The sequence below is a fragment of the Centroberyx gerrardi genome, chromosome 9 (assembly GCF_048128805.1).
Source record: "Centroberyx gerrardi isolate f3 chromosome 9, fCenGer3.hap1.cur.20231027, whole genome shotgun sequence".
Classification (NCBI taxonomy): Eukaryota; Metazoa; Chordata; class Actinopteri; order Beryciformes; family Berycidae; genus Centroberyx; species Centroberyx gerrardi.
The window spans coordinates 25,599,413-25,626,861 of NC_136005.1; the positions used below are offsets into that span (position 1 = coordinate 25,599,413).

A 27,449-nucleotide genomic window follows, 5' to 3' on the forward strand; every position below is an offset into this window, starting at 1 on the left:
CTATTAATTGGATAGCGTTCAGTAAAGAGCATGCCTGACTTGTAGACAGTGTTTAAAGAAAGTGCTGCAAATGGTGAGGAAGTTTGAGCGCGTCCAGGTGCGGAGGAGTGAGGCGTCTCACCCCCTGACTGACTGGCCTGGTATTTGCCTTTGCGATTGCCCACACCACAGTGGCGATAACGTCGTGTTAAAACCTTTCTAGAGAGGCTTTGCGTCGTGACTGCTGCGCTTCACGCCGCTGTGCTCCCATGGAGCTACCTCCTCTCTCTGGCTGCTCTCCTCCTATCTCGCTCTGTCCAGACGTGTAAAGCGCCGGGGTCTGTGGCAGGGAGACTTTGTTACGGTGCTCAGCAACAGGCTGCCTCTGCTGTCTCACCACGCGTTTAGTCATCGCCGAGTCCCACCGCTGTCCTGCGTTACAACGGCAGCGTTTACCTGGGGGTGGAGCAGCAGTGCAGCCACACTTACAGTATGATGATGATGATTATGGTGATGGAGATCAAGAGCATGATGATTACAGGAATGATGATGATGATGATGGCTGCCATTGTAGTACTAATGTATCTTACACATGTACTGTAGTAATGTACATACACATTACAGGATGGGTGACTTCTACCATTTCCACCGCTGTAGTAATAATGCAGGATAGATGCAGGGTGAAGTGACTTCTGCTATGGCTACCACTGTATGCGTAGAGAGCTATATATACATGTATTCTGGAGGGTGTATGAAAACATAAACAAGTAAACATGTCGTCCCTCATGAATGATGCAGGCACCCCTTGGGCCAATCAGTAACAAGATGCATCATCCCTACAAGTATGCGTTGTAGGAGTTATGGCCTTTCAGAGTTTGAAATTTTGACCTTTTATCATAGCGCCTCCATCAGGCCAATCAGTGTAATTTTTTACACTTTTTAACACCAGAACACAATGCCAAGATGTGTCAATCCTCCAAGTTTCATCAAAATCGGACCTGCGGTGTCTGAGATATCATGTTTGACAGACGCAGCCCGAATCTCATAGTGTTTGAAATCGGTCCATGACGCCTTTAGAGGCAAAAATGTGGCATCTCAGAACCACCCGACTCTACACCTGCTGCACAAAGATCACACCCACACTCAGCTCCACTGCTCTTACACTGCACTTAAGGTTACATTTAATCCACAGAATTATACAACATCATACAATGAGAGTGTTGAAAAGATTTCCATTCCCAGTTAGGTATTTCATTTTCCTCACCTCGGGGATTGGTTCAGGAGTGTTGCATAAAGCTCGTCAAAATGGTGCTCTTAGCCAAGTCTTTTTAATTAGTGTTTTATGGTAATTTTGGGCATATCGTTGCAATTGAGTCCCTGGTTACCATGGCGACTGCTCACTTGCGCAATTTCCATGGTCTGTTAAGGAAAGCTTTAGAGATAAAACTTACTTAAGGGTTTTTATGCAAATGGCAAACAGTAATGCAATGCATGTAAAAAAAAAAAAAAAAATCAGCAGGGTGGCTCATCCTGCTGCCCACAAGTTTACAGGCTTTTTATTTTTTATTTTTTTGTGGTTAGAGAGACCGTCCTGTAACTGGGAGGTCACAGGTTTGATCCCTTTGACAGTGTGCCCCGCTGTTGTGTCCTCGAGACACTGTACCCCACCTGGTCGCTCCATGGAAGCCAAAAAATATGAATGTGAATAGGATTAAGGAGGGAGTTTTCATGCAAAAGCACATTTTAACGATTTCACTGACATTTAGAGAGAGGGAGGGAGGAAGAAAAAGGGGGCAGCAGCGGGTAGAGGAGCGAGGGAGGCAGTGGCAGGTGATAGATGGAGTGAACGGATGAATAGAGATCCAGACAGTCATGCACAGCTATCAGCTGGCACTAAAAAAGAGAGATTGACTCTGGGCCAGAGAGAGAAAGAGAGAGAGAGGGAGAGAAAGAGAGAGGGATGACAGAAAGATAGAGAGGTTGTTCCAGATAGCAGCAGGTCTCACAGTGTGTACAGACAGAGTTTTCCAGGTGAAGGTGAACTGTTCTGTACAATCAGGACTCTGTGTGTGTGTGTGTGTGTGTGTTTGTGTTTGTGTTTGTTTCTCTACTCTTTAATGAGATAGAGAATAGAGTCTAAACTTCTTACTTATGACAGTGCAGGGCTGAAAAAACAGAGATCTTGCCCACAGTGGTTCTCTGTGGCTCAAACACTGCCAATTCCCACATGGTCCACTCATACTAACATTTTTGCCCAGGTGGTATTGTAAGCTGATTCAGATGAAACTATAGTATCTTGTATACCAAGGGTTAATATTTACTAAATTTAAGAAAAAAACAAATTGAAATTATTGTAATGAGTGTCATCCTCTCATTAGTCTATGAATAGTTCATAGCTTCTAGGTCAACAGTGTGAGGCTGTAAGATAGTCGCTGTAATCATAGACATCCGCCATTGCTTGGATGTGTGTTACCTAGTGTGTGTGTGTGTGTGTGTGTGTGCGTATCTCCTTTCCTCTCCTCTCCTCTGTTCTCCTCTCCTTCTGCCTCTGAGCGTTTGGACTAGCTGCTGCGACACCAGCATGGCAAGGTGACCTAAAATACAGCACGCACACACACACACACACACCTACAGGCATACACACACCTAACCACACATGCACATACACACACAGTCACTGCCATCCTCAGCCTGAATTTGAAAGCATCCCATCTCCCTCCTCTGTGTTTCAGATTAGTCTCCACAGTTCGCTGGAACCTCAATTACCTCTCATACGGTCATGTTAGGTTAGAAAACTAGGAGTGAACGAACATGAGCTGAGGAAAAACATTCACCAAGGCATCCTGGTGAAATGCAGTAGTTATCTTGGATGCTGAAATGTTATTGTGCAACAATCCTGTAGCTGAGGTGCGTTCAACAATTTTGCTCGCTAACCTAGGTCAACAATTCATAACATTTCATGGATCAGCAAACAAACTGAGGAGGTAGTGTGTGGTGTCTAATGTGGTGCCAATATTAGGCTTCGAACTAAACCTGAAACCTTTGCTACACCACACTTACTGAAAATATTGCGGTTCAGTTATAATTACAGAATTGGATGCAAATGCTGGCATGGAAACTTCATTCATTCACAATCATTTTCCTGTGGTTTACTGTTGCGTCTAAACACAGTCGGCGCCAGTTGAGCGCACTTCCGGACGGATTGAAATGTGAGAAATGGCAGTGGCGGTGATCACATTCTGCTGCTCCAGGTGTGACATATATCATATATGATGTAAAATGATCTTCATGGACCTCAAGAGTGAAAATCTGTAGCGTCTCAGTACCTGCCGACACCTTGACTGATGCTGTCGGGTCTTTAGTTCGGCCCACAGCGCAGCATTTTTATCTAGAACATTCTTCCAGGTCACAGCCAGCTGAAGAGGAGGGGTTCTGGCTCGAATGGGCAGGCGGCGCATTTGGCCTAGAGGTCGACCCAGAACTAGGAGGGTGTTGGTTCCATTCCCAGCACCAATTTGGACCCTGTGGTCTCACCTCTCTGACAAAATGAATATGTGTTGGCTATGTGTGTGCAAGGAGTTATGTGAAAAAGAAAAATCCCAGCTCTGCAACTCGGCAAATAAAGTCCTCTTCTGCTTCTTCTCCTCGAGTGGCGATGATTTAGAGCAGAAAACCTGAGTCCGTGGGGATTTCCTGGCTCTCAAATGCAAGATGCAAAGTTTATCTTTCCAATGAATCACTTCCTGGAGTTTAAAAATGGATTTAGAATGAGCCGCCCCGTGTAGAGAGGAAACAAAAATATTGTGTTAGATTTAAGATGGCTTCCCGTTCTGTCTCTTGGTAGGAGGTGGGATAGAGAGTGAAAAAGTTAAACAGAGAGACAGACAGACAGAAGAGCGTAGAGGGAGAGAGAGAGGCAAAGAGTGAGAGGGAAAGAGGAAAAAAAAAAGCAAGGGGGAAGACAGAAAGAGGAGATGTACCGGAGCGTCTGAGGCAGAACTGGGCCACTGAGCACAAACCTGGAAGAACAGAGACGAAAAAAATAAAAGACTGGCCTGGAAACAGGAGCGAGAGAGAGAGAGGGAGGGAGGGAGGGAGAGAAAGTGAGAGATGACAGAAGGAGAGGAGAGACTCAAATATAGTCCATTCCCTGAGAGCAGAGCAGTGTCTATTGATGCTGCGGCTTCACAGATACTGAGGAACAGTTGGACGAGTGAAGCCGTCAGATGAAAAACCGCACAAGTCTGTTTGGAAAAATGTCCGTGAACAGCCAACTTACTTTGCTGTTGCACTGTCATCAGTCCAAATTGCCACTTGATATTACACAACTTCCACGGTCTTTCACTATTCACAATCCAACTTCTAATCCTTAGATAATGAAATTTAATGTTCCGAGTACTCACATATTCTGTTTATTAGCTGGCACATGCAAATATATTTATAATGTTTGTCTGCCTGTTTACTGAATACAATGCGTTCTTAAACTTTTTCAAACTGGGCAAGTGGCTTATTTTAACATACTTGTACTCTTGTCATGTGAAGACCCAGCAGAAAACGGCTTGTGACCCATTTTCGGGCCCCGAGCCATAGTTTGATTACCACTACTTTCACCCATAGGTGCGTGTGGTTGTGTGTTTGTGCGTGCGCGCATCTGAGCGTGGCTGATTCCCGCGCCTCGTGTGCAGGTGAGTCGTCGGCCGTCCCGCGTGTTGCTGTCGTCCTCGAAGTCAAGCGTTATTTTTAGTGTCAGCGGTGTAAGGGTCAGTGGTTTTTACAGACGTCCCACCTGGAGCCACTGCGGAAGGCAGATTGGACTAGCTGTGAGTGTGACAACCCGATACATTAGGGGCATAAATTCACTAACACTGATTCACTGATTGCGTAAGATTCTTTACTGCTCAGTCGCTTGAGTAAATCCTAAGGGGAGTTTCGGATGTATTTACTGAGAAAGTTCCCCACCCCCTGCGAAATACATAAATACAAACAATAAAAAATAGGGGCACCACTGCACACATTGTGCCATTGTGCACCGTGGTGACTAATTCATTCACGGCTGGCAGGGTTCAATGTCCTCCATTAGACTGAACTACTCAGACGAAATCTATGAATGATTTCAGCTTTTTGAAACTTGGAAGACAGATTTTCTTGGATGGAATACCTTCTCCTTTACTTGCATGACTTGCTGTCGGTGATGACGTCTGCATCTGGCAGCCATGATAGCAATCATGCTGAATAGTTTGGTTAGTTTCACTAGTGCTGCCTTCAAGTAATCCTCATAAGCTCTTAGTTCTGAGACAGCAAGTTATAAAGATGCCTTATCAGCATTCAAGTGTTTTTTTGTTGGGAAGAATAACAAAATGGACCCTGTAGCAATGTTGTGTTATGTTAGAAATCAAGCAGCATACAGCTACTTTGTACTACATTGGTAGAATGAAGAGAAGAAAAAAGCGGCACACTGAATTGATATTTTGATTTATTTATTAACCAAAAGTTTGTGCATATTTGTTAGGCTAAATACTATTTGCAGCTGTTGTCTCTCACGTTTAACATTTATTCATTCGTTCATTCATTCATTGTTTTTACCCTCTTATTCCTATTCATGGTCACAGGGGGGCTGGAGCCTGTCCCAGCATGCATTGGGTGGAAGGCAGGGAAACACCCTGGACAGGTCACCAGCCCATCACAGGACTAACACAGATAGACAGACACTCACATTCATACCTGAAGGCAATTTAGAGTCTCCAATCCACCTGACTTGCATGTCCTGGGGCTGTGGGAGGAAACCAGAGCACCCATGGGGAAAAATTGCAACATACAACAACACTATTATTTACATAGAATGTCAAACAACAACATAATATCCATCACTTTTAGCATCAGTTGTTTTCCTCCACGGTCTCTGCCATTTTCCCCTCAAGACACACCGCCTATACTTCACATCTCAGCAGCCACTTTGCTGGTTCTTTCATGTGCGCTCGTAATTACGATATCTCCGACAGCACTTGAAGGCAGCACAATTCTGCTGTTCTCTGGTCAGTATAACCCCCCCCCCCCAAAAAAAAAGAAAATTACACACATCTCAGGCCATCTACAGTAACACTACCTGTGTGTGTTTGTACATTCATTCTTTCTGTATGTGTGTGTGTGAGCTGCTGTAAGTGGATACATAATGAATGTAAAAAAGACAGAACAAGCTGTTCCTGGCTGCTAGTTAGCTAACTGCCTCCCACACACACAGACACAGACGTGCACACACACACACACACACACACACTACTCAGAGGTTTGCTTGACAATGTTGAGCACTGGGATGTGAAACAGCATCCTCCATTTTCTCTTGTTCACACTGTATTGGATGTATGTGCACATGTTTCACATATTTAGGTGTGTGTAACTGTTTGCATACATGTGTGTCAGTGTCTTTATATGTGTATGCGTTTGTGTGTGTGTGTGTTGTATGTGTTTGTGTGTGAGTGTTCAAGTGTGCTTATGTGTGTATATATATTTGCGTGTGTGAGCAAGTGCAGAGGCCTGGGGTGAGCTCAGCAAAGTGAGGCATTCACACCTTTGCTAAAAACAGAGAGAGAGAGAGAAAGAGACATAGAGAAGCCGTTAAGAAGCTCTTGCTCAGGTGTGATGAAGGTGTGATATAAAGAGTTACCAAATGTGGAGCGATCGCCCACTGAGTGCAGCATGTTCTGTTTTATGGCAGAAAGAGAGAGAGAGGGAGAGAGAATGCTGGAGTAAAAATACACCCAGCTCCTGGGAGACGGTCTCTATGGCAGCGGTTACTATGGTGACGGCGAGGCTGCACGTGAAGTGATGGCTGTCATGGGTCCCTGGGGAATTCACCCTCTGGAGCTGCTGGAGAAGACACACACACACACGCATACACACCCACACACACACAACTTGAATGAAGAGGAGAGAAAAGAGAATAGGAGGGAGAGCCATTTCAGGTGAATTTCAGGAAGAGAAATAAAAGCTTGCATGTGTGTGTATGGTATGTGTGTGTGGGTGGGTGATTGTGTGGATGAGTGTGTGTGTGGGTGTGCGTTTGCATGTGTTGCCATGATGTAATTGCCAGTTCTTGCAAAATTTCTCACTGCATCTTTATTTTCTGTGTCATAATTATTGTATTGATATGAACATAGGTGACTTATTCAAATGTGTGTGTGTGTGCGTGTGCGTGTGTGTGTGTGTGTGTGTGTGTGTGATTGCACCCACTGCAGAGTCAGTCTGCTCCGTCATGCTGTTTCCATAGCAGCAGCTAGAGCCAACACAGCCAACCACGCTCACTTCCTAGTTCCACCCTATTGGTGCCGGCTCTCTCTGACTCTGGTCTCTTCCTGCTTCCCTGCTATTGGCCATGGCTCTCTGGGATTCTGGGCAGGACAGGCTACAGTTCAGTGTTTCCACCAGATTTATTCACCAAAATCACCAAGAACCACCACAGTTGTAGAAAATTAAATTGGAAAAATATTCAAATTTAACCCCATTTTCTTCCCCCAAACTTAGAATTAGTGCTTATAGTATATCCTCATCCATTTAAATGAGCTAAAATTTAAGTGAGTTTTAACATGGAGGTCAGTGACCCAGACTTAAAAGCATTTGCCTTTGCCTTTGAAATCCATATTGCACTGTAGATGAGTCAACTGCAAAAAACATCCCTCTCCTAATACTTACACCATTGACTGCATCTTGTTCTATAGGTATAAAGGTATCTAATCAATCAGTTCAATGATTAAACAGTTGCAGTCATATACATCACTTGAGGTATTTTGTGTTTTGCTGCATCATATCCCAACCTGATTTAAGACAACGTAGCAGTCTAACCAGTCCTGCACCATGTTTTCCTGTGAAATGAAAGACCTGTGCTGTGCATTTATCTGCCTGTATCTCAGGGTCATCCCCGTCACGAAGGCAAGTGCCCGCGGTTGGCGTCCGTCGCTGCCAACTCAAACATTGTCATCTCTCCTGTTGGCCCTTAATATTTGTCATTGCCCCTGCTGTCGTAGTAATAGCCTAATTCTAATGGGGAACATCGCCTCTCTTCCTCATCTTCCTCTCTGCCTGCTCTCTTGACAAAGAAAGCTGTTATTTTTCGTCTACTCCCTCTTGCCATAATTAAGTCGTAATATCAATACGCTGTGTGCGCATAATCAAGCAGCTGCAATATCACTAGATAATAAATACAGATTGATGAGCAGACTGTGTGCTGATATTTAGGCTATTGATTTAGCCTAGTCATTTATTAGCCGGAGTTCCCTTTCATTGCTTTACCACTGGGTCCTTCGGGATACCTTAAAAGGCGTTCTTCCCTTGATGGAATTGATTCGTGCACATTGCAGTTGGGAAAAAATGTTTTGCCTGGTGCATGATTGATTAGACTTTATGGCTGGGATTACCCACCGAAAAACCCAAAACAATCAAGCAAGGCCAAGTCAACATAAAATGAGATAAAACAGAAGATATAAGACAAATGTGTTCTACTCTCGTCCTGCAGTCGTATGATAGTAGATTGTCACACAAGCACTAAACTGGCAAAAAGTCATATTAGCTGCTGGTCAGTGTCTGGTTTGGGACTTCACACTGGGCCATCTGGCTCCTGGGTGGGAAGTCAACCGGTTGATTAAAGAAAGCAATAAGCATTAAATCGACTTTGGTGGTCATGTAGTTTTTAGACAAGAAAGCAATCAGAAGTCCTAACTACTCAGCCAATGAGAAGGTGTCTACTGCTTCTTCTTCTACTTAACAAATGACTGAGTTGTGCCAGTGACGTGTGGTATCTGCTGGTCGGACGGCCACATTGAAGCCAGATGTTTCTACCTGTCGTTATTTGACTTTGGCGCTAGAGGAGAAGCCTTTTCCTCTCTGCAGGAAATATATATATAGTTGGCCTAAACCACAAAAGGTATCGACATTGCACCAGAGACTTAAAGCATGCTCTGCACAGCAGTATACACTACTTACAGTACAAGGAATGTAGTTACATAAAGTCACATCTTCCCACACAGCACTGTCTCTATTATGTTAGTGAACCATCTTTGGCGTAGCGCACGCAATACAGACCATCCAGAGCAACAGGGTGTCTTGACCTGGAAAAGTGTTGTAATCTGCTGCAGGCCTGGGAACGGTTAAGGCCACATTAGTCGTTTGTTGATGACAGTGCGGCTGCGATTCAGTGGTTTTAAAGTGGCTGGTGTACAGAGCGCGTAATATGTAAATAGTCCACCCTACCGACATTAAAACGTAGATCAAGGGGAAAGGCAAACACAGGCTTCCAGTGTTTTTCTATGCATATCCGAACAGGGTGATCCTCGGTATTAAATCCCTCCCGCTCCCTAAAATAAAGCAAACCCCAAGCCTCCTTTAGCTTTAAAATGTCTAGGAGGTAGAAAGGTGTGAGCAGCATGAAAGTCTAAACTGAAGTCTGGGTTTACACATAAACAGTAAATCCCGGGTTCGCCTCATTACGCCCGCCTTGAGTGTGACTGTGGATAAGCATGCACGGGTTTGAATGGCCCAACTGTTAGATAAACGGCTCTGGAGAATCCACGGCTTCTCTATCTGATCTCAACTGCGCTCGCAACAAACCAGAGCCGATAACATACATCGCTCAAGATCACTCTATCTGTCAGTCGAATTCATCTGTATGGGTCGCACGCTGTGTGTGTGTGTGTGTGTGTGTGTGTCTGCATGTGCTTACAGCCAGATAACGCAGCAGGTCTTATCTCCGGAGCCTCCTGCTCTCCCTCTCTCTGCTCTCCACACCTCCTCATTTTCATGTCATCCTCTCCCCACCTCCTCCTCTTGCCCTGGTCTTCCTTCTCTCCTCTCCTCCTCCTCCCTCTGCCCTCGTTCCATCCTCTCCTCTCTTTCCCTCCGCCTTCTCGTCACCCTGGTTGTTTTCTCCTCACCACCTCCTGTCCTTCCCTCACCTCATTTGTCTTCCCTCTCTTCATCTCTCCTCTCCTCTCCTCTCCTCTCCTCTCCTCTCCTCTCCTCTCCTCTCCTCTCAGATCAAACAGGAAATTGAAGCAGCCGTCAGATAACTGAAAACTCATTCTTTGTTTTATTTGAAAGGGCTGGCATTAAAACGCCTTTTATTTGACACTAGATTGACTGTAGTAAGCGTTTTGGTTTGAAATGATAAAGCTGAATGATAAATCCTCACTCAAGGATTTTAATACCCATGGTTAGCCTACTTATGCCATTCAGCCGCTAGCTTTTTAAATGTGAGTCGTGTAATGGAGTGATGGAGTGATGTTGTCGCAGAATTACAAAGGATTCATTCTAATTATATGGGCCTGGCTTGTTGTTTGAAGAGACTGTGTGTGTGTGTGTGTGTGTGTGTGTGTGTGTGTGTGTGTGTGTGTGCATGTGTGTGTAGTATAGAGAGAGAGGTATAGAGTGACAGACAGAGAGAGAGAGTTGAGCCCCAGCCTGTTCCAAGCCGGGTAACTGCTGGTTGGCGAGGGATGACTGTATTACCCATCTGCCCCGGGTTTTACACCTGCCTGGCAAGAAGCTAGCAGAGTCAGCTGGAGCCCTAAAGCCTGTGTTGGTCCTACAGTACATCAGTCCTGCCTTGAGTTCAGACCCCAGAGTGCTGTCTGCATCTTTACACATTATTCAAGTATTCAGCAGAATTTTGGACTGGTTCATCACTGCCAACGGTAGAATAGAATAAAATAGAATAGAATAGATAGAATAGAATAGAATATGTGGAATAGTGGAATTGAATTGAACTGAATTGAATTGAACACAGAAAGACAAGAATAGAGTAGAATAGAATAGAACACAATACAATACAATACAATACAGTACAATAATACAATACAATGCATTGGAACAGCTCTGCTACATGGACAATACACCAAGTAGACACCAAGCAACACGCAATGCGTTCAACACTGAACAGACAAACTGTAGTGCAAAACAGCAAATGGTTCAGGATGTGAATACTGTAACATGGAGTGCATTAAGCTGAGGTTTTACTGTTCCACGTACTAAGATGCACACATTGAACGGAATGCATTGCAGTGCAACTTTGACCAGTGGTGGTGTGATGATGTTAGAGGTGAAGTGACCTGATAATAGTGGAGAAGGAGCATTAGATGTATCTGAAAACCTGCATTAACCATTCTAAAAACCCACAGAAATCGCCACACAACAAATTCTCTGGTGTTGATTGTTCAGTGACAATTATTTTTGACAATGAGTTGTGTGTCCACTCATAGCACTGACATGGCTCTGGGGCGGCTGTTCAGAACCATCTAGAAGTGTCAAATGAACTCTAATGGGTGTGGACTCAGATAAACACTGGCATCATGTTGATTTTTACACTCATTAAATTAACACTGATGATTTTGCTGTGCACATGGGATGAAAACTCGAAACTACAGTAGGTGGTTTGTGAAAACTTGCTCCTTCGTGCATTAATGCATTGAGTTACTCATCAGAAGCAGCGAGGGTGGAGAATGAAATCTGTCAAGAGGATTATAGAATGCGGCTCTCATGGTTGTTATCACAATTTATTTCACAATGAAATGTTTAGAGAAAATCTCACACCTACGACTGCTACGGCTGTTCATGCCAATTTGTATGGATGAAGCAGGAACATTTTGAGGCTGGTTTGATATCAAGAGCCTGGTGGTGTTCAAGAGTTGTAGAACTACTAAAATTGAACTCTTTATTGAATAGAATCTAAAATCATCTCTCTCCTCTCCCCCTCCCTGCCTCCAGTGCAGTGTCTGGAAATGACCACTAAGCGGAAGCTGATTGGCCGGCTGGTGCCGTGTCGTTGTTTCCGCGGTGAAGAGGAAGTGATCTCGGTGCTGGACTACTCCCACTGCAGCCTGCAGCAGGTCCCCAAGGAGATCTTCAGCTTCGAGAGGACTCTGGAGGAACTCTACCTAGACGCCAACCAGATAGAGGAACTACCCAAGGTAACTGTCAGCCCCATGCGCCAACCTCTCTCACACCAAAGTTTGAAAAAAGACTGATACTGTACATGGAGAAACATGCAAAACCCACTACAGCAGCAATAGCCTTGTGTGCTGCAGCATTATGACTTGATGAATTTGATAAATAAAATTGAAATAAAGACTATTTCGCCATCATCCAATTCAGTGTTCTCTTGATATGATACATGCAGCATGGAGAGAAGTGCACAGCAGAAGGAATGGTGTTGAGTTACTTTAACAAGGCTTATATGCACAAGGCCAAACATCTCCTCCACAGCAACGGCTCATGATTACACCACTGTCACAGGAAAAGTTCAGCACTTGCCTAAAGAACAAACTCTCCTTTCTGTTATTAGTTTCACATATAATCACATGAGAACACAGGATGGACATATGATAGGTACATACTGATTAGCCTAAAGCAAAGACATACAGTGCAACAGAATTGCATATTTAGTCTACATATCACATCTCTTTTGAAATTTGGTCTGCGTATGCAAAAGCGTGCTAGTTTGTATTGCGTTCGCACTCAAGATGCAAGTGAACGCAAATGAATGACAGTGACTGTTTATGATAAGCCTCAATGCATTTCTCTAAGCAATACTGTGACCCTTTAATGTTAATGCAAACCTCTGTCTTTAACCCATACCCATTAACTGTATCCCCTCACTTCTAACTGTTACCACTAACACCTAGTCTCCTCATATTGCATATAACCCCTACCACCCACTGTTCACTAGACTGTTACTTACCGTGTTGCTTACACACACACTAGTCAAGGTGATCTGATAAGTGAATGTTGTCTGAGCCCATTCATTCACTTCAGCTGGTGTTGGAGGAAGCTGAGTGACGTGCATTTAAAAGGGAATTTCACAAACAAAACAAATGCTTCCAGTTTAAATGATCCAATCAGAAGCAGAGTTTGAAGAGGCCTGAAAAGTCCCTAAAACATTTTGAGGAGAGACACAGGTGGCGTTTTTAAGAAGGCTACCTCATTTCTCATTTTATTGGATATCCTGCCCTGGTTTAAGTGAATTTCTAAATATAAACTGCATGAATGACGACAGCCTAATAGGGTCTGTAAGTGGCAGGCCACCATTTATGTATGCATGCCTGCATCTGACTGAACAAGACACGAGACAAAAAATCTAGTCAGCCCTAGTCAGTGTGTGTGTGTGCGTGTGTGTGTGTGTGTGTGTTTGCCCTGCCAAGACTATATAAGAGCTATTGACAGTGCCAGAGTGATTGGTCTTTATGTAAGTGTGTTGGAGAGCTCCTTAAGTGTCTGTGAGTAAGTAAGCGATTGTGTATTTTTGAGTGTGTGCATGTGTGTGTGTGTTTGTGTGTAAGGATAGTAACTGAGTGTGTGTAAGGGCAGTGTGGGATGGCTTGTGCCCAAAGGCCAGGCCATGCTCCAACCTCTAACATGCACGCATGCACGCACACACACACACACACTGCAGCCTTGTCCATGTCTAGCCCTGAGGCCCTCTCTGCTCTTCCTGTAATGGCTTGTAATATAGAGGGTTAGAGGGACAGAATTAGACCTTATAGTAGTACTAGAATAGAATAGAATAGAATAGAATAGAATAGGAGAGCTGGTAGGGGTTCAGTGTCTTGCTCAGTGACACTTCAGCAGGGCGGATGCTTGCCGACACGGAGGTTTAAACATGCGTCCTCCCATTGAAGGGTGGTCTCTGTAATTACTACGCCAACCTGCCGCTCCATAAAGTTCCAGCCAGTCAGAAGGTCGGTTAATATTATCCATTAACAGAGTTTAGTTGCAGGAAATTAAAAACAAATCAGTGGATGCCAAAAATAGCTGCCAACCCCTCAATGTCACGACTGATATGGAGTCAAGGTCGATTTACTTGTGGGACGAGCAGACAGGTGGACAAAGTAGCCCACGAATCTATTAAAACCATTGGAAAGCCACATTTCATTCATTTGTTAGGAGCTTTATCTCATTTCACTGAGCAGAGGAGCTCGCAGCTGGTTAGCAATAATAATAATAACATTCGTTCACAGGCAATGTAAAAATGACAATTTGGATGGGAATCTATGAGCAGGACAATAAATACTGAATGTACTGCATTTTTAAAAATCAATATATCGTTGTCAAATTAATGATAGACCTTGATATAATTACTGTTAACAAATGAGACCATGGTGGAGATGATTGGTAGCCTCTATCTCACACCAGTGGTATTGTTAGTGTTTCTCAAAATTAAGACCACATTTCCCATAAACCCTGCTGCTTCTTGTCTGAAAGAGGGTATTTGCTTCTTCGGTCAATGGATTTCTCTTTGTCTTTGCCGAAGAAGATAAACATGTTGGAAATGATTTTTTCTACTGGAAGAAACGCTGAAAGTGTTATCTCCGCCCTCATCCTGTTTTGTGCCGTAAAGCAATCTGACTTTGTGCTGTAAAGACCGAGCAAATTTCCTGTGAACTGGTGTCTCACAATGTGAAATGCGGTGTAGAGGCCGGTAGAGGCTGCTGATCTGCTCAGTGACGGTCTGGTTTGTTTACAGTAAATATACTAATCTCTCATAATTAACATGGGAGTGATTTTTTGACGTTTAAATGCTACACATATCACCTTTAACCATGAATTACTTAGTATGCTGTGGAGTATTGTCTCTGGCTGAAATCTAGTGTAGTTGTTAAAAGATTGAGAATAGAACTACCACAAAAATGCGTTACCTTCAGCAAACAGGTACTGATCTCCCACTCAATGCAGAGCAAAATCCTCTGATATTAGCTGCTTTGTTTGTTTGTTTTGTTTTTGTTTGTTTATGCATCATGGAGGAGATTAATTCTGCATTATTCATAGAACAAGGCAGCTAAAATGGCAATGCTTTTCCACAACATTAAGTGGTGCATGCCTCCCAGCTCTCTCTGCCTCGCTTTCCCGCTCCCTCTCTCCCTCTCTCCCTCTCTCCCTCTCCCTCTCTCTCTGTCCTTTTGTACTTTTCTACTAAACGTCTGTGTAATTTTGCCAACAGACCACAATATCTCATGTTTCCTCTGTGTTTCCGTAGCAACTGTTCAACTGCCAGGCCTTGAAGAAGCTGAGCATGCCTGATAACGACCTGTCCAACCTGCCCACCACCATCGCCAGCCTGGTCAACCTCAAAGAGCTGGACATCAGTAAAAATGGTATTTATCTATTTATCATAATACTGTATAGATTTCTGGTTTTATTCAGATTTTCAAAGTGAATGCAATCATACATAAACATGAAAATATAGCAAATAGGCAGCATCAACACCTGATGTCAATGACAGCCATGTCAGAGAGATGATGATGATAACCTCCATCTACTGGGGACATAGCAGGTGGATTATAATCTGTCCAAATACTGTATGTGAGGAGGAGGGGGGGTGAAAGCAACTGCAGTGTGAGTGAGTTTTACTGTAGATCTGAAACAGTTGAAACACTTTAACCTTGTAATTGTTGTGTCATTTCACATCCAAAGTACTGAGCCAAAACATCGCAATAAGGGGCCGCTGGCCAAGTACTTATAGAGCTCACTATAGATATCATAATGGTTTCCTGTCTTGTTGGGAATTCATATAACAGTATGTAACACTGTGTAAATATAATCAGCCTAGTAAACCTGAAACAGATCGGCATCAATGAAAACGGTATGACAACGAACACATGATCATATTCTCATCTGTCATACCAGTATTGCATTGTACAATATTACATCTCTCTCTCGCTCTCTCTCTCTCTCTCAGGTATCCAGGAGTTTCCAGACAATATAAAATGCTGTAAAGGTCTGTCTGTGGTGGAGGCCAGTGTCAACCCCATCGCCAAGTAAGACACCATACTAACCTACACAATATAGTAACCCAGCATCTTAATGTAACCGCTGTTGAAGGCCCACTGTGCAGGTTCAGCTTTGAAGCTATATGCTGAATTACTGACCCAGAACTTGTGAAATGTTGAGGTAAGGCAACATTTGAGTGAATCAGGGATACAAAGAAGATTGAAGGTAGTTGCTTTCACAAGTGAATGCACATTACCAGCATATGATCCAGAGCCAGACAAGACCTTGTTAGTTCATCACAGCACAAGACATGTGTTGCCATCTTCTCCACAGTTATTTCACCTAGGGGTGTTAGTGTTGTCACCATACCAGAACTTTGACTTTGGTACCAATACTAACTTTAAGATCTAAAAATTGGATACTAATATGATACCACAGAAAAAAGAAAAGCCATCAAGCAATGTGTTACCGCACCTGACTCAGACAGTTTTGAAATGTTGGTTGGATATTCATCTATGTCGGCTCTTTAAGCAAAACTGTTTCATGTTTGGTGCCTGGTGCTGGTTTGGTCAACCAATGCAATTTTGTCTTCAGCTGTTTGACTCTGTTTGACTGTTCTGTCTATTCCCCTCCTCCTCCTCCCCCTCCTCCTCCTCCTCCTCCTCCCCCTCCTCCTCCTCCTCCTCCTCCTCCACCTCCACCTTCTTCTCCTCCACCTTCTTCTTCTTTTTCTTCTAAGTATTCCAATCCCTGTGTTTAGCCCTCTGAAGCTGACAATGATTTGGAATTTCAACTTGCAGAACACATTTAGTGAAAGTAGTGAACATTTATAGAATTCAATATGGATGTCTTTGTTGCCAATGTTGTGTACCATTTTACAATGAGACTACCGGGCCTCTTTGCTACTATCACCAGTAGAAACACCCAGAATATCAGCCTCCAAAGCTGATTGGAGCGTCAGGATTTCTGCCTAATTGCTAGTCTCCTATTGGACGCGCTGTGTCAACTTGCAGCCTCGTTTCTTGAGGCTAACAGTACGGTGCTGTCCATGGTGCTGAATGTGCCATTAGAGGGTAACACGCCTGCTAGACTGGGAGACACATAAACTAGACTGAACCCTATACTGCAGACAGAAGTGTCTGTGTGTGTGTGCGTGGGTGTGTGTGTGTGTGTGTGTGTGTGTGATGAGTCATCTCTCAGCTAGCTAACTGCTCCTACAGTGGTTGTCATGGGAACGTTGTCCTGACTTTGTCGTGTTTTATTCCGAAGAGGTTCTTCAAGGACAAAAACTAACTTAACTTTCTCTCTCTCTCTCTCTCTCTCTGTTGCTCGCTCTCTCTCTCTCTCTCTCTCTCTCTCTCTCTCTCTCTCTATCTCTCTCTCTCTCCCTCTCTCTGTAGACTCCCAGATGGTTTTACCCAGCTCCTGAATCTGACCCAGCTCTTCTTAAACGATGCCTTCCTGGAGTATTTGCCTGCTAACTTTGGCAGGTAAAGCCATGTGTGTAATTATGAGTGTGTGTATGTTTGTGTGAGTGTGTGGGATTGGATGTTTTACATTTTAGGTATTTAGCTGAGGCTTTTATCCAGAGCGACTTGCAATGAGTAGAAAGAACTTGAATAAACAGAGCGGGACATCCTGGTTTATCAGCCTGGGTCTTTGACTTTTCAATGGATATTTCCCTGATATTTCCTATTTTGAGTACATATGCCTCTGTATGAGTGCATGAATGATTAACCACCAAAACTGGCCACTCTGGGGACCCGTAGTTAGAACCACTTCCTTACTTTCATTTTCAAAGCCTCTTCCTAAAATTGCAGAGTTGACATATTTACAAATGAGGAAAATTAGGCTTTTGTATCCATTTTGTAGCTGCATATCCAGGTCAGGGTTGCAGTGCCAAAATTAGACTGTAGTAATTTTATTTTATTCTGTGTTTATATATAGATTTTCAACAAGTAATCTTGCCTGTTTGCAAATATTGATTTTGAGAGAGAGGGGATAAATCCTTAATGCCAGAGGTGACAGCTGATAGCCAGGACAGCTTATGCTGCCAACTCCTCCTGAACTCTATGGAGGTGTGCAAGCTGAAAAGTGACAGTGTTCAAATAAAGAGAAACATAGCCATGATGTTGATCATCTGGTTTGCTGTGATGTAATTTCTGGTGATCGACCACTTATAACAGTCCTGCTAATAGTTTCAACGCTGGTTCTGAGACTGCAGGGGACATTATGGACAATTTTTTCCTCAGTGTATGTGATCTAGTCTTCAGGATTTTTGACCTTCCCAGAAATATTTGATGCAATTGATAGAGAGATAGATAAATAAAGTTTTGGCTAATGTGTCCTCTGTTTGTCTGTCAGACTCTCCAAACTACGGATCCTGGAGCTGAGAGAGAACCACCTGAAAACCATGCCAAAGTAAGACAAGCCACCATGTGTGCATGCATGTGTGTGTGTGTGTGTGTGTGTTTGTGTGCATGCATGAGTGTGTGTGTGTGTATGTGAGTGCTGCAATTAGTGGGCCGCAATAAATCAAATTCAAACACACACACACATACATATGCTCACACATATGCGTGATGTTATGAGAGTGTATGCTTGCTTTCCCAGGTGTCCAGATTGAAACTATATTTATCCCTGGCAGGTGCTGATGAATACTGATGAACCCTATTATAACTGGAACATGTTGGCCTTAACAGAATTCACATGGTTCCTTTTTGTCGCTGTTCACTATATTGTTGCTGAATTTATCCCTGCATTCACATCCCCACTATGTCCAGAGAGAAGGCCACTGTACTGAACAGGGATGACAATTTATAGACTAACAGCAATTATAAATAATGTTAATGCTTATGCTAATAATGCTACTACTAGTGCTACTGCTACTGCTGCTACTACGATTGTGCTTGCTGAAGTGCTTCTTCATGAAGCTGTGTAGTTGGGAGGAGACACCAGCTGCTGCAACCAAACCCCATTTAACTGAAAAAATGCAAAAACTGAAAAAAGCATCCCATGTGATCACAACCTTAGGAATCCATTTCTACCCAGTTGCTAGAGTAGGCATTGCATTTCTTACTGTTGTGTCTTCAGAAGCTGTTAGCATTAACTCCAGTCTTACTTCTGCCTATTTGAATTACAGTGCTATACGAGATAGAAGTAACCTGAGGACCCCGTCCTTGTCCCACTACACTGTGGGACTTCAAGCCATTTCCCCACATACAACCCTTACAAAAACATGTCACATGTGAAGACAAATTTCCCATCTGAAAATGACATTTTCACCTGTAAATTGTTTCTTTGCACATGAAATTAAGTTTTCACATGTGAAACAAATATTGTCATATGTAATGGCAGGTGAAAAATAAAAAATGGCACATGTGATGTCAGAATACAATGTGGAAAAAAACTTTCACATATGACAACCAGCATGTGTCCAAAAAGAACATGTGCTTTGAATTCACATGTTGATTTTCACATGTGACATTTTTCTAAGGAAATGCACACTCTATTATTCTCTCTAACTTCTCTACCTTCATTATGGGTCCTAGAACTGTAATGTACACCTAGTGCAACCTAGTGTACATTACAAATTACATAATATGTATACCAGCAATTTTCAAAGAGAAAATTATTGTAAAATAAAAGAAAAAAATAATAAAAATCACATCAGTAGGTCATTAGCCACAATAAAGGGAAAACTTCAGGTCTCATTAAGGTCCACTTAGAGCAGAAATACACTACAGTATGTAACATTATGTAATACTATCACATGTGATTTGAATTGATTTGTAGTAATGAATGTATTGCATTCACATTCCTCTCCTCTCCTCTCCTCTCTCCTCTCCTCTCCTTTCCTCTCCTCCCCTCTCCTCTCAGGTCCATCCACAGACTGTCCCAGTTGGAGAGACTGGATCTGGGTAGCAATGAATTCTCTGAACTGGTGAGACCAACTATTGCAAGTCACAAATTCACTCCAACATGACACAGTGGGCAATCATGTATCAAGATTATAGAGAATACCTGAATTTATCAAATTTTCAGTTTTTATTATTCGGCTCATCCTTTATGATGGTGAAGCTGGGAGCTCAAATATTGATGTCTCCATGGTCATTAATCCATTTACCAGTCGAAATGTCTTTACAGGTTAAGAGATGGAGAGAAGATGGGAGGGAGAGACAGAGGAAGGGGGGGGGGGACAGGATATGACATCGGAGCCAGACAGGAAATCGGTTTAGATGGCAGTGGGTTGGCTGTATGGTCTGCTTCCTGCCAGAGGAGTAGGCATGGAGGGAGCAGATGCCAGCAGTCTCACCCACTCTGGCCACTTTCTCTTCTCTCTCTCTCTCTCTTTCTCGCTCCCACCCTTCCTGTTGCTCTCCATCTCTCTCCTTAAATATGGAAATAGCTTCAGAGCAGATGTGTGCTACTGAAGATGTTTTGAAACTGTTACAAAGTGACAGTCTTAGTCTGTGGATTCCCCAAGGGAGTTCTTTTTTTTGTTCTTTTTTTTAATCCATACATTTTGGCAAGCTGAGTGTTGCTATTATACATTTTCATGTTCATAAGTGATATATAATATCTGTTGCTCAATTGGATAGCTACATAGTTGGGCCTTTTTGGATTTAGTAATGTATTGTTGATATGCTTTGCTCTTTCTGTGTGCCTGTCTGACTGTTAGCCGGAGGTGTTGGAGCAGATCCACAACCTAAAGGAGCTGTGGCTGGATAACAACTCTCTACAGTCTATACCAGGGGTAGGAACACACACACACACACACACACAATGTCAGAAAAAGTCAACTTTATCGATTGACTCCCATACATTTGCTGATGTTTACAATATATTTACAATGCATTGCCAATGGTTTCACTTTGCCCCAGGCACATGAAACATAGTGTAAATGTTGGAGACAATTTCAGCTTTCAATCACAATAAAAAAGCAACACTGGAGATATGAGACATATGAGACACTTTCCTCCACATTTGTTTTGCTGTCTTATCTCTGTCTCTGTGTCTCTCATTCCACTCGTCCGTCTCTCCATCCCCTCCCCTCTCCAGTCGATAGGGAAGCTTCGTCAGTTGCGGTACTTGGACTTGGCCAAGAATCGCATTGAGACGTTGGACACGGACGTTTCCGGCTGCGAGGCCTTAGAAGACCTGCTGCTATCCTCCAACATGCTGCAGCACCTCCCCGACTCTATAGGTACACACACACACACACACACACACACACACACACACACACACACACACCGCTTACTTACGTACATCTCCCTGACTCCATAGGTACACATACTCACATACATAGACATACAGACTATGAAGAGCTGCTAATGTAGCTTTCTCCTAATGAATACTACTGTTGCGCCCTTTAGCAAGGCATTTAACTCTATGAATGTGAAGTAGAAGCAGTGAAAAGGGTGTTTAGTTTACCTTTCCTGGATAAATAAAAGTAAAACCAAGGTCACAAACTGAGTTTCAATGCTAAATGTGAATGTTTTCTAAGAGCTGTGTGTGTGGGTGTGTGTGTGTGTGTGTGTGTGTGTGTGTGTGTGTGTGTGTGTGTAGGAATGTTGAAGAAGCTGACGACACTGAAGGTAGACGACAACCAGCTGACCTCACTGCCTAACACCATCGGGAGGTAAAACACAAACACACACACGCACACACATACACACAAAATAAATAGAAATAAGGGAAAATTGAGGAAAACAACTTTATTTTTATTTTAGTCCCACCCACAGCGTTATCTTTTCTCAGCTCAGATTTTATTTTGGGTGGCGATTGGTAGGTTTTTCTTTTCTTTTACTCTCCTGGTTTATCATTGGTAGGTTGTTGTTTTCCTTGTTTATCATTAGTTGCTGTGTTGTTTTGCTGGCTGGTGATTGGTGGGTTCTGTGTGTTGTGTTTGCTGCGTTGCCGTGGCGTTAGTGCGAAGGCCAAGCAAGGGTGAGTAACGTTAGCCTGCTGGATCCAGGGGCGCGTTCAGAGACTGAGAGATGTTCAACAGCGTTACAGATATAAGCCTTGGCTGGGGGAAAATCATCTTCAATTCATGTAAATTAAATGTAAACAGATAATTCATTTGCCAAGGATAAAGTGATAATTTTCAGTTTTCCTTCATGTGTTTGCATGCCATACAGCATTCAATATTTGAATTTAATATTTGAATAAAACTCACACCCTGAATTGAAAGTGCGCCCAGCCCTGCTAAAACCTGCTGACAGGGTTGGGAAGGAAGTGATTGCATGTAATTATAATTACAAACATTGTAATTATAATCCATCACAGTTCAGATTCAATTAGATGAGTTACTTTTGAAAAAAGTAATTATTATTATTTGCCGAGTTGATTTGAACATTGACACATTTTTGAAGGGAAAAAGACATTCTGAATATGAAATCAATGTCTTTTCAAGTCTTTTAAGTCATTCAAGTCTTTTATATATGTTAGAAAACACTGTTCACATTGTAGACTGTAAATAGGAATAACTTTAAGGTTATACTATAAGGATTTGAAAGAAAGCTAATCCAAACATAACGGAAATATATTTTATAGAGATTAGATTATATTAATTTGAGTGTGACTGATTGAACAGATTCTGTTCCTTTTTGCAATTTGAAGCAGGTAACCAGTAAGTGGAGGTTATCTTGCTACATTACAGAGTTTGAGTAATAAATTGGGTGATATATGCGAATCAGGTAATCTGTGATGGATTACATTTAAAAAGTAACCTTCCCAACCCTGCTATTCAACCTACACACATTTATCAACAGACACTGGGCAAAAGTCATTCTGTACAACTCGTTTCTGTCTGAACGCTCTGCAACATTTTGTCGTCCTGAACAAGCCCCTGGTTTTATCCTCAATAAGTAGTACTGTAGATCCAATACTTCCCTCCTAGCCTTGATACTACATACCTTAAAAGATCTTATTCTTTCCCCTCTAGCTGTATAAGTGTTACTTAATATCGATAAATGTGATCCCATAGTTACCCCTTTATTTCTAGACAGTAGACAAGAGGATAACTCACCCTTCTATTCTCTGAGTGCTAATGGATAAGTGCATCTACAGTATATAACTTACCTATTTGTATAAGTTTTAATGGATAAGTGTATAAGTTACCTGTCTGTTCCTATAAGTTGTAATGGATAAGTGCATCTATATAGGTTACTTGTCTATCTCTATAAGTTTTAATGGATACGTGTATTTATATAAGTTACCTGTCTATCTCTTTAAGTTTTATTGGATACGTGACGTGTGTCTATATAAGTTACCTGTCTGTCTCTATAAGTATTAATGGTTGTTTGTATCTGTATAAGTATGTTGTGTAATTCCTCTGAGACCTGTAAGTGTTTACTCTTTAACTTAACCATTAGTAGATCTCCTACCCTTCTGGGCTGCATTAGTACTCCTGGATAGGTATACTGTATAGAGTTGAATCTATAGAGAAGTTACCCCTCTATATATACACTGTGTACAAAACATTAGGACCACCTTCCTAATATTGTTGCCCAACTGATGTCTTGGATTGGATTTGGATTTGGAGTGGATTTAATAGAAATCAGTAAAGGACGCTACCTTTCACTTGGAGTCACCCTCTAGTTCATCGAAAGAGCAGGTGGTCCTGTGTTTTACAATCGGTCTTAATTGTTATAATGCCATTATTGTATTAGAATTGTGAAAAGGGCATTTCCTTCAAGCTAGTGTAAAAGGTTTTGCACTTGACATTTTTACTCATTTAGCTGATGCTCTTCTCCAGAGTGATTTAAGTAGGGCTTCAGTGTCTGGTTCAGGAACACTTTGATGGGAGATATGGCTGTTGCAGGTATTGAACCTGTGACCAGCTGGTTACAGGATGGTCTCTCTAACTGGTCGACTAAACTGGCCAGTGAATGTGGAATTATGCGGTTGGTATGCAGCTGGCAGTAGTGAAATTTAGTTGGATATTTTTCTTCACCTTCATTTGTCAAACTGTGAGAAAAGTTAATTTCAATATGGAATACTAACGATGCTAACAAGCAGTTGTAGGTAAACTCAAGTGTAGGAACACATTCCTTCAATGTGACAGGTGTCAAGTGAGGAAAAATAATCATGTCAAATTCAGAATGTCCTTTCCACAGTCTCCCTCCTGTAAAAGCATCCCAGTAACGTCCATCACTGATGAGCACACAGTGTATTCTCTGCGTTGTCTGGGTGTGTATTTCAGGTGGCTGGAACATTGTTACTGAACCCACAGCTGTCACCTCTAATCTCTCCGAAGCTCTAACCCCACATTCAGACAGGACAGACAGCAAAAATCAAATAGTCGGTGTGAATGCATGCAAAGTCAATGGAAGGAGGCGAACGGAGCAAGATGGAACGCTCTAGGCGGCGCAAATTGAGGCAAAGAGGTGTCCGCTTGAGTTGAAATTTTACTATTTAAGTGAGAAATTCGCTTGACACTTCAAGCAGGAGGCTGAAAATCCCCTCCCACCCCACCCTCCCCCACATAGTATTTACAGCGGGAAAAATGTCCATTGGGTATTTGTGACCAATGACATCTGCACAAAAAGTTTACAGAAGCTAGATTCTCCAAGGAAGACAGTAATGGTTGTGGCTGCTAAGCCTGGTGCAAAATTATTAAAATGCAGCATCATAGAATAAAAAACATAACGCTGAAGCATTTCAAGTAGTTTCAAGTACTAAATTGTCTCATCATCCCTAACTTTTAACAATGACAAGAAAGATGTCAAACAAAACCACTAATAATCATAATGGCTGTGAGTTTAGCCCTGGCTGCTTTCTGTTGTGGTGGCATCAAACCTGCTTGCATGCTGTCCCGCCAATTTCCCTTGCATATTTTACAAGTCGAGGCAAAATTTCACCTTGTTACCTTTCTTAACGATGGGTAAGAAATGCTGCTCCTCACCTCTCTCCTCTCCTCTCCTCTCCTCTCCTCTCCTGTCCGACCGTATGGTGGCCCAGATGGTCCAGTCTTTTGGGAGTAATAACAGCAGACTAATGTAATGTTAACGGTGACAGTACATTAATGTAGAACTGTTGTCTCATTAGCATTAGCCTGCTGTTAGCGTGCTGCTAGGCTAATGATGGGAGTCAAGGGGGGGTCAGGGTGTCCTGTAGAGGGCCTGCCTGGGATGTAACTGTGAATCTTGAAAAGGGAGAGTTGAGAAGTTGAGATCAGAGTTGAGAAATGTCAGGTCATCACAGAGGGTGTGATGCATGGTAAAATATTGTCTTACAACTTTATAAGGGCTAATCCTCAGTCTGGGCCTTCAGATATAAGGTGGTATTGCAACAGTAAAAGCGGAGAGAAGGGCAAATGAGGCAAAACCAATGTGGATAACAGTAGACTGATTGATTGAAAAACTGACATAAAGGCTAAGACAGTTGAGTATGGTTGTTTATATTGTCTCAAAACTTTGCTCATGGTAAAGATTTCTCAACTACTTTGACTCAAAATGTTCCCTTGGCCTTTAATGATGAAAGGCATTGGATTCCACTATTCTTGGTCTCCACAGTTGAGATACTGTATGTCTTCTACCACTCTCTATTTCATTGAACCTATGATATTCTGCATAGCAGAAAGTATTGGCTAGATCCATCCAATTAACTGGCTGTCATTGCTATCAGTTTGTCTTAATGCCAGTTAGATTTACAATGTTATAAGACATTGTTGGTCATTGTTGATTTGAATGAGAATGTACTGTATGGGCGGGTGATGAGTGTGTACCCTACTAGAACGTTTTTCCCCTTGAGGTCCGTTTCCCCCTCAGGTTGAAATAATATACAATACGCCACGGGGCAGAGGGGAGGGGTGTTATTTGTTACCGTGACAGAGACTTCTCCCTTGTCCCCTCAAAATACTTCATCTCCAGAGTCCAGAGGTTACCAAGGTTCACCTCCAGTCCAGACGACAAGTTTACTTTCTTTCTGTTTCTGCTTCCTTGGTGTTTCTGTAGAACAGTTCAAGTCCCGTCTCTGAATTTCCTCAGTGTAACGACATAAGTGCTTTTCCTTCTCTTAACAATCACCCTCCACCCCTAAGTTGTCATTATGTATACAGACACCTTTCCCCCTCTCATCATAATATGCTATAACTCATAAATTAAGAAGCATAAGGTTGCAGTAGACATTTTGTGGCTTGAAGAATCATCTTTTCTTCTCTCTCTCTCTGTCTCTCTCTCTCTCCCCCAGTCTGTCTCTATTGGAGGAGTTGGACTGTAGTTGTAATGAGTTGGAGTCGTTGCCTCCCACCATCGGCTACCTGCACAGCCTGAGGACCTTCGCTGCCGACGAGAACTTCCTCACAGAGCTGCCCCGGGAGGTAGGGAGATGAACACACACACACACACACACACACAAACACACACACAGACGATTGCATATACACTTGCATGTTCCCACTGGGACAAAGGTATTAAAGGATTCCTCCGGTGTTGGTGAAAGTTAGCCTCATTTTCCAGATTGGCTTCTCTCCCTTACGAACTTGCTGTGGATGTTTACACCCCGTTATCACACTGTTAGCTAAATTGAAACTGGTGTTCCCTACCATGCACTTCTCACCAGTCGCTAACGTCCTGCAGGGTTAAGAGTGTTTCTCCACCTGAAAATAGTCAGTGTGGAATAAGCTAGCTTTAGCATTCCCCAATTTGTCCCACAAATTAGTTGGAGTTGCTGATAACAACAAGCTAGTTTGGTCTCCGCTACGATGCTGTTAGGAAGTTAGGATAATTACATAAGAGTACTGAAATATGTATTCTGTCTAAAGGTAAAAAATGCCAAAAAACAACAGCATTTTTCATAAGGGAGGGATCTGGAAAATGAGGTTAACTTTCACCAACACTGCAAAAAAAAGTATCCTGCTGTGATACTGTAATGTGACTTGGGTAAAAGCATCCATCATGCAGCAGATCTTGTTCAGTACTGTAGTAGAATTAAATGGAATATGTGTGTGTCTGTGTGTTTGTGTGCGTGTGTGTGTGTGTGTGTGTGTTTCAGATCGGTAACTGTAGGAATGTGACAGTGATGTCACTGCGGTCCAACAAACTGGAGTTCCTTCCTGATGAGATCGGACAGATGACCAAACTACGAGTCCTTAACCTGAGTGACAACAGGTACACACACACACACACACACACAGACAGCACTCGTGTCAATGACCGTTTTGGTTCTGTAACGCTGTTCTCACGGCCTGCTGTTACCATGGGAATGGGCGAGTGTGTTGCCATGGTTACGTGCTCTGCAGGCTGTTCAGTGCGTGGGCGGAAGAAACATCTCTCTCTTTTCTTCCTTACCCTCTATTCTCTGTCTCTCTCTCTCTCTCTCTCTCCCTCTCTCTCCCTCTCTCTCTCCCTCTCTCTCTCTCTCTCTCCCTCTCTCTCTCTCTCTCTCTTTCAGGTTAAAGAATCTACCGTTTACCTTTACCAAGCTGAAGGACCTGGCAGCTCTGTGGCTTTCTGACAATCAGGTATCTCTCCCCTCCTACACGCTCTGTCCGAGCCTGTACCTGCTAACTAGTATGCAGCAGGAGTACACAAAGCTATCAACACATTCATCTCAATTCATTGTGCAGCAGCAACATTTATGGTGTGTATGCAGACAGGCTTCCTGGCTAAAACACAGTCTGTGGGCTACAGTGGAGTGAAGCACATACAGTACAGTCATTGCTCCCTCAATGCTGAACGTACAGCCCTGTATTAAAGGTCCAATTTTTTATT

The 27,449-nt window shown here is 42.8% G+C and overlaps 1 protein-coding gene across 1 annotated transcript in view; it reads left to right on the forward strand.

Annotated features, from left to right (window-relative positions):
* The first annotated feature begins 11,732 nt into the window (after nucleotides 1-11,732).
* lrrc7 (leucine rich repeat containing 7) overlaps nucleotides 11,733-27,449 on the forward strand; it is a 43,966-nt gene continuing 28,249 nt past the window's right edge. Inside the window, exons 1-12 of the mRNA XM_078285609.1 lie at nucleotides 11,733-11,930; nucleotides 14,993-15,110; nucleotides 15,695-15,773; nucleotides 17,127-17,216; nucleotides 18,091-18,147; nucleotides 19,606-19,669; nucleotides 20,408-20,482; nucleotides 20,788-20,932; nucleotides 21,298-21,370; nucleotides 25,927-26,056; nucleotides 26,731-26,846; nucleotides 27,130-27,199. Of these exons, the coding sequence (XP_078141735.1) occupies nucleotides 11,742-11,930; nucleotides 14,993-15,110; nucleotides 15,695-15,773; nucleotides 17,127-17,216; nucleotides 18,091-18,147; nucleotides 19,606-19,669; nucleotides 20,408-20,482; nucleotides 20,788-20,932; nucleotides 21,298-21,370; nucleotides 25,927-26,056; nucleotides 26,731-26,846; nucleotides 27,130-27,199 (1,206 nt within the window). The 5' untranslated portion in view covers nucleotides 11,733-11,741. The remainder of the gene's footprint in view (nucleotides 11,931-14,992; nucleotides 15,111-15,694; nucleotides 15,774-17,126; nucleotides 17,217-18,090; nucleotides 18,148-19,605; nucleotides 19,670-20,407; nucleotides 20,483-20,787; nucleotides 20,933-21,297; nucleotides 21,371-25,926; nucleotides 26,057-26,730; nucleotides 26,847-27,129; nucleotides 27,200-27,449) is intronic.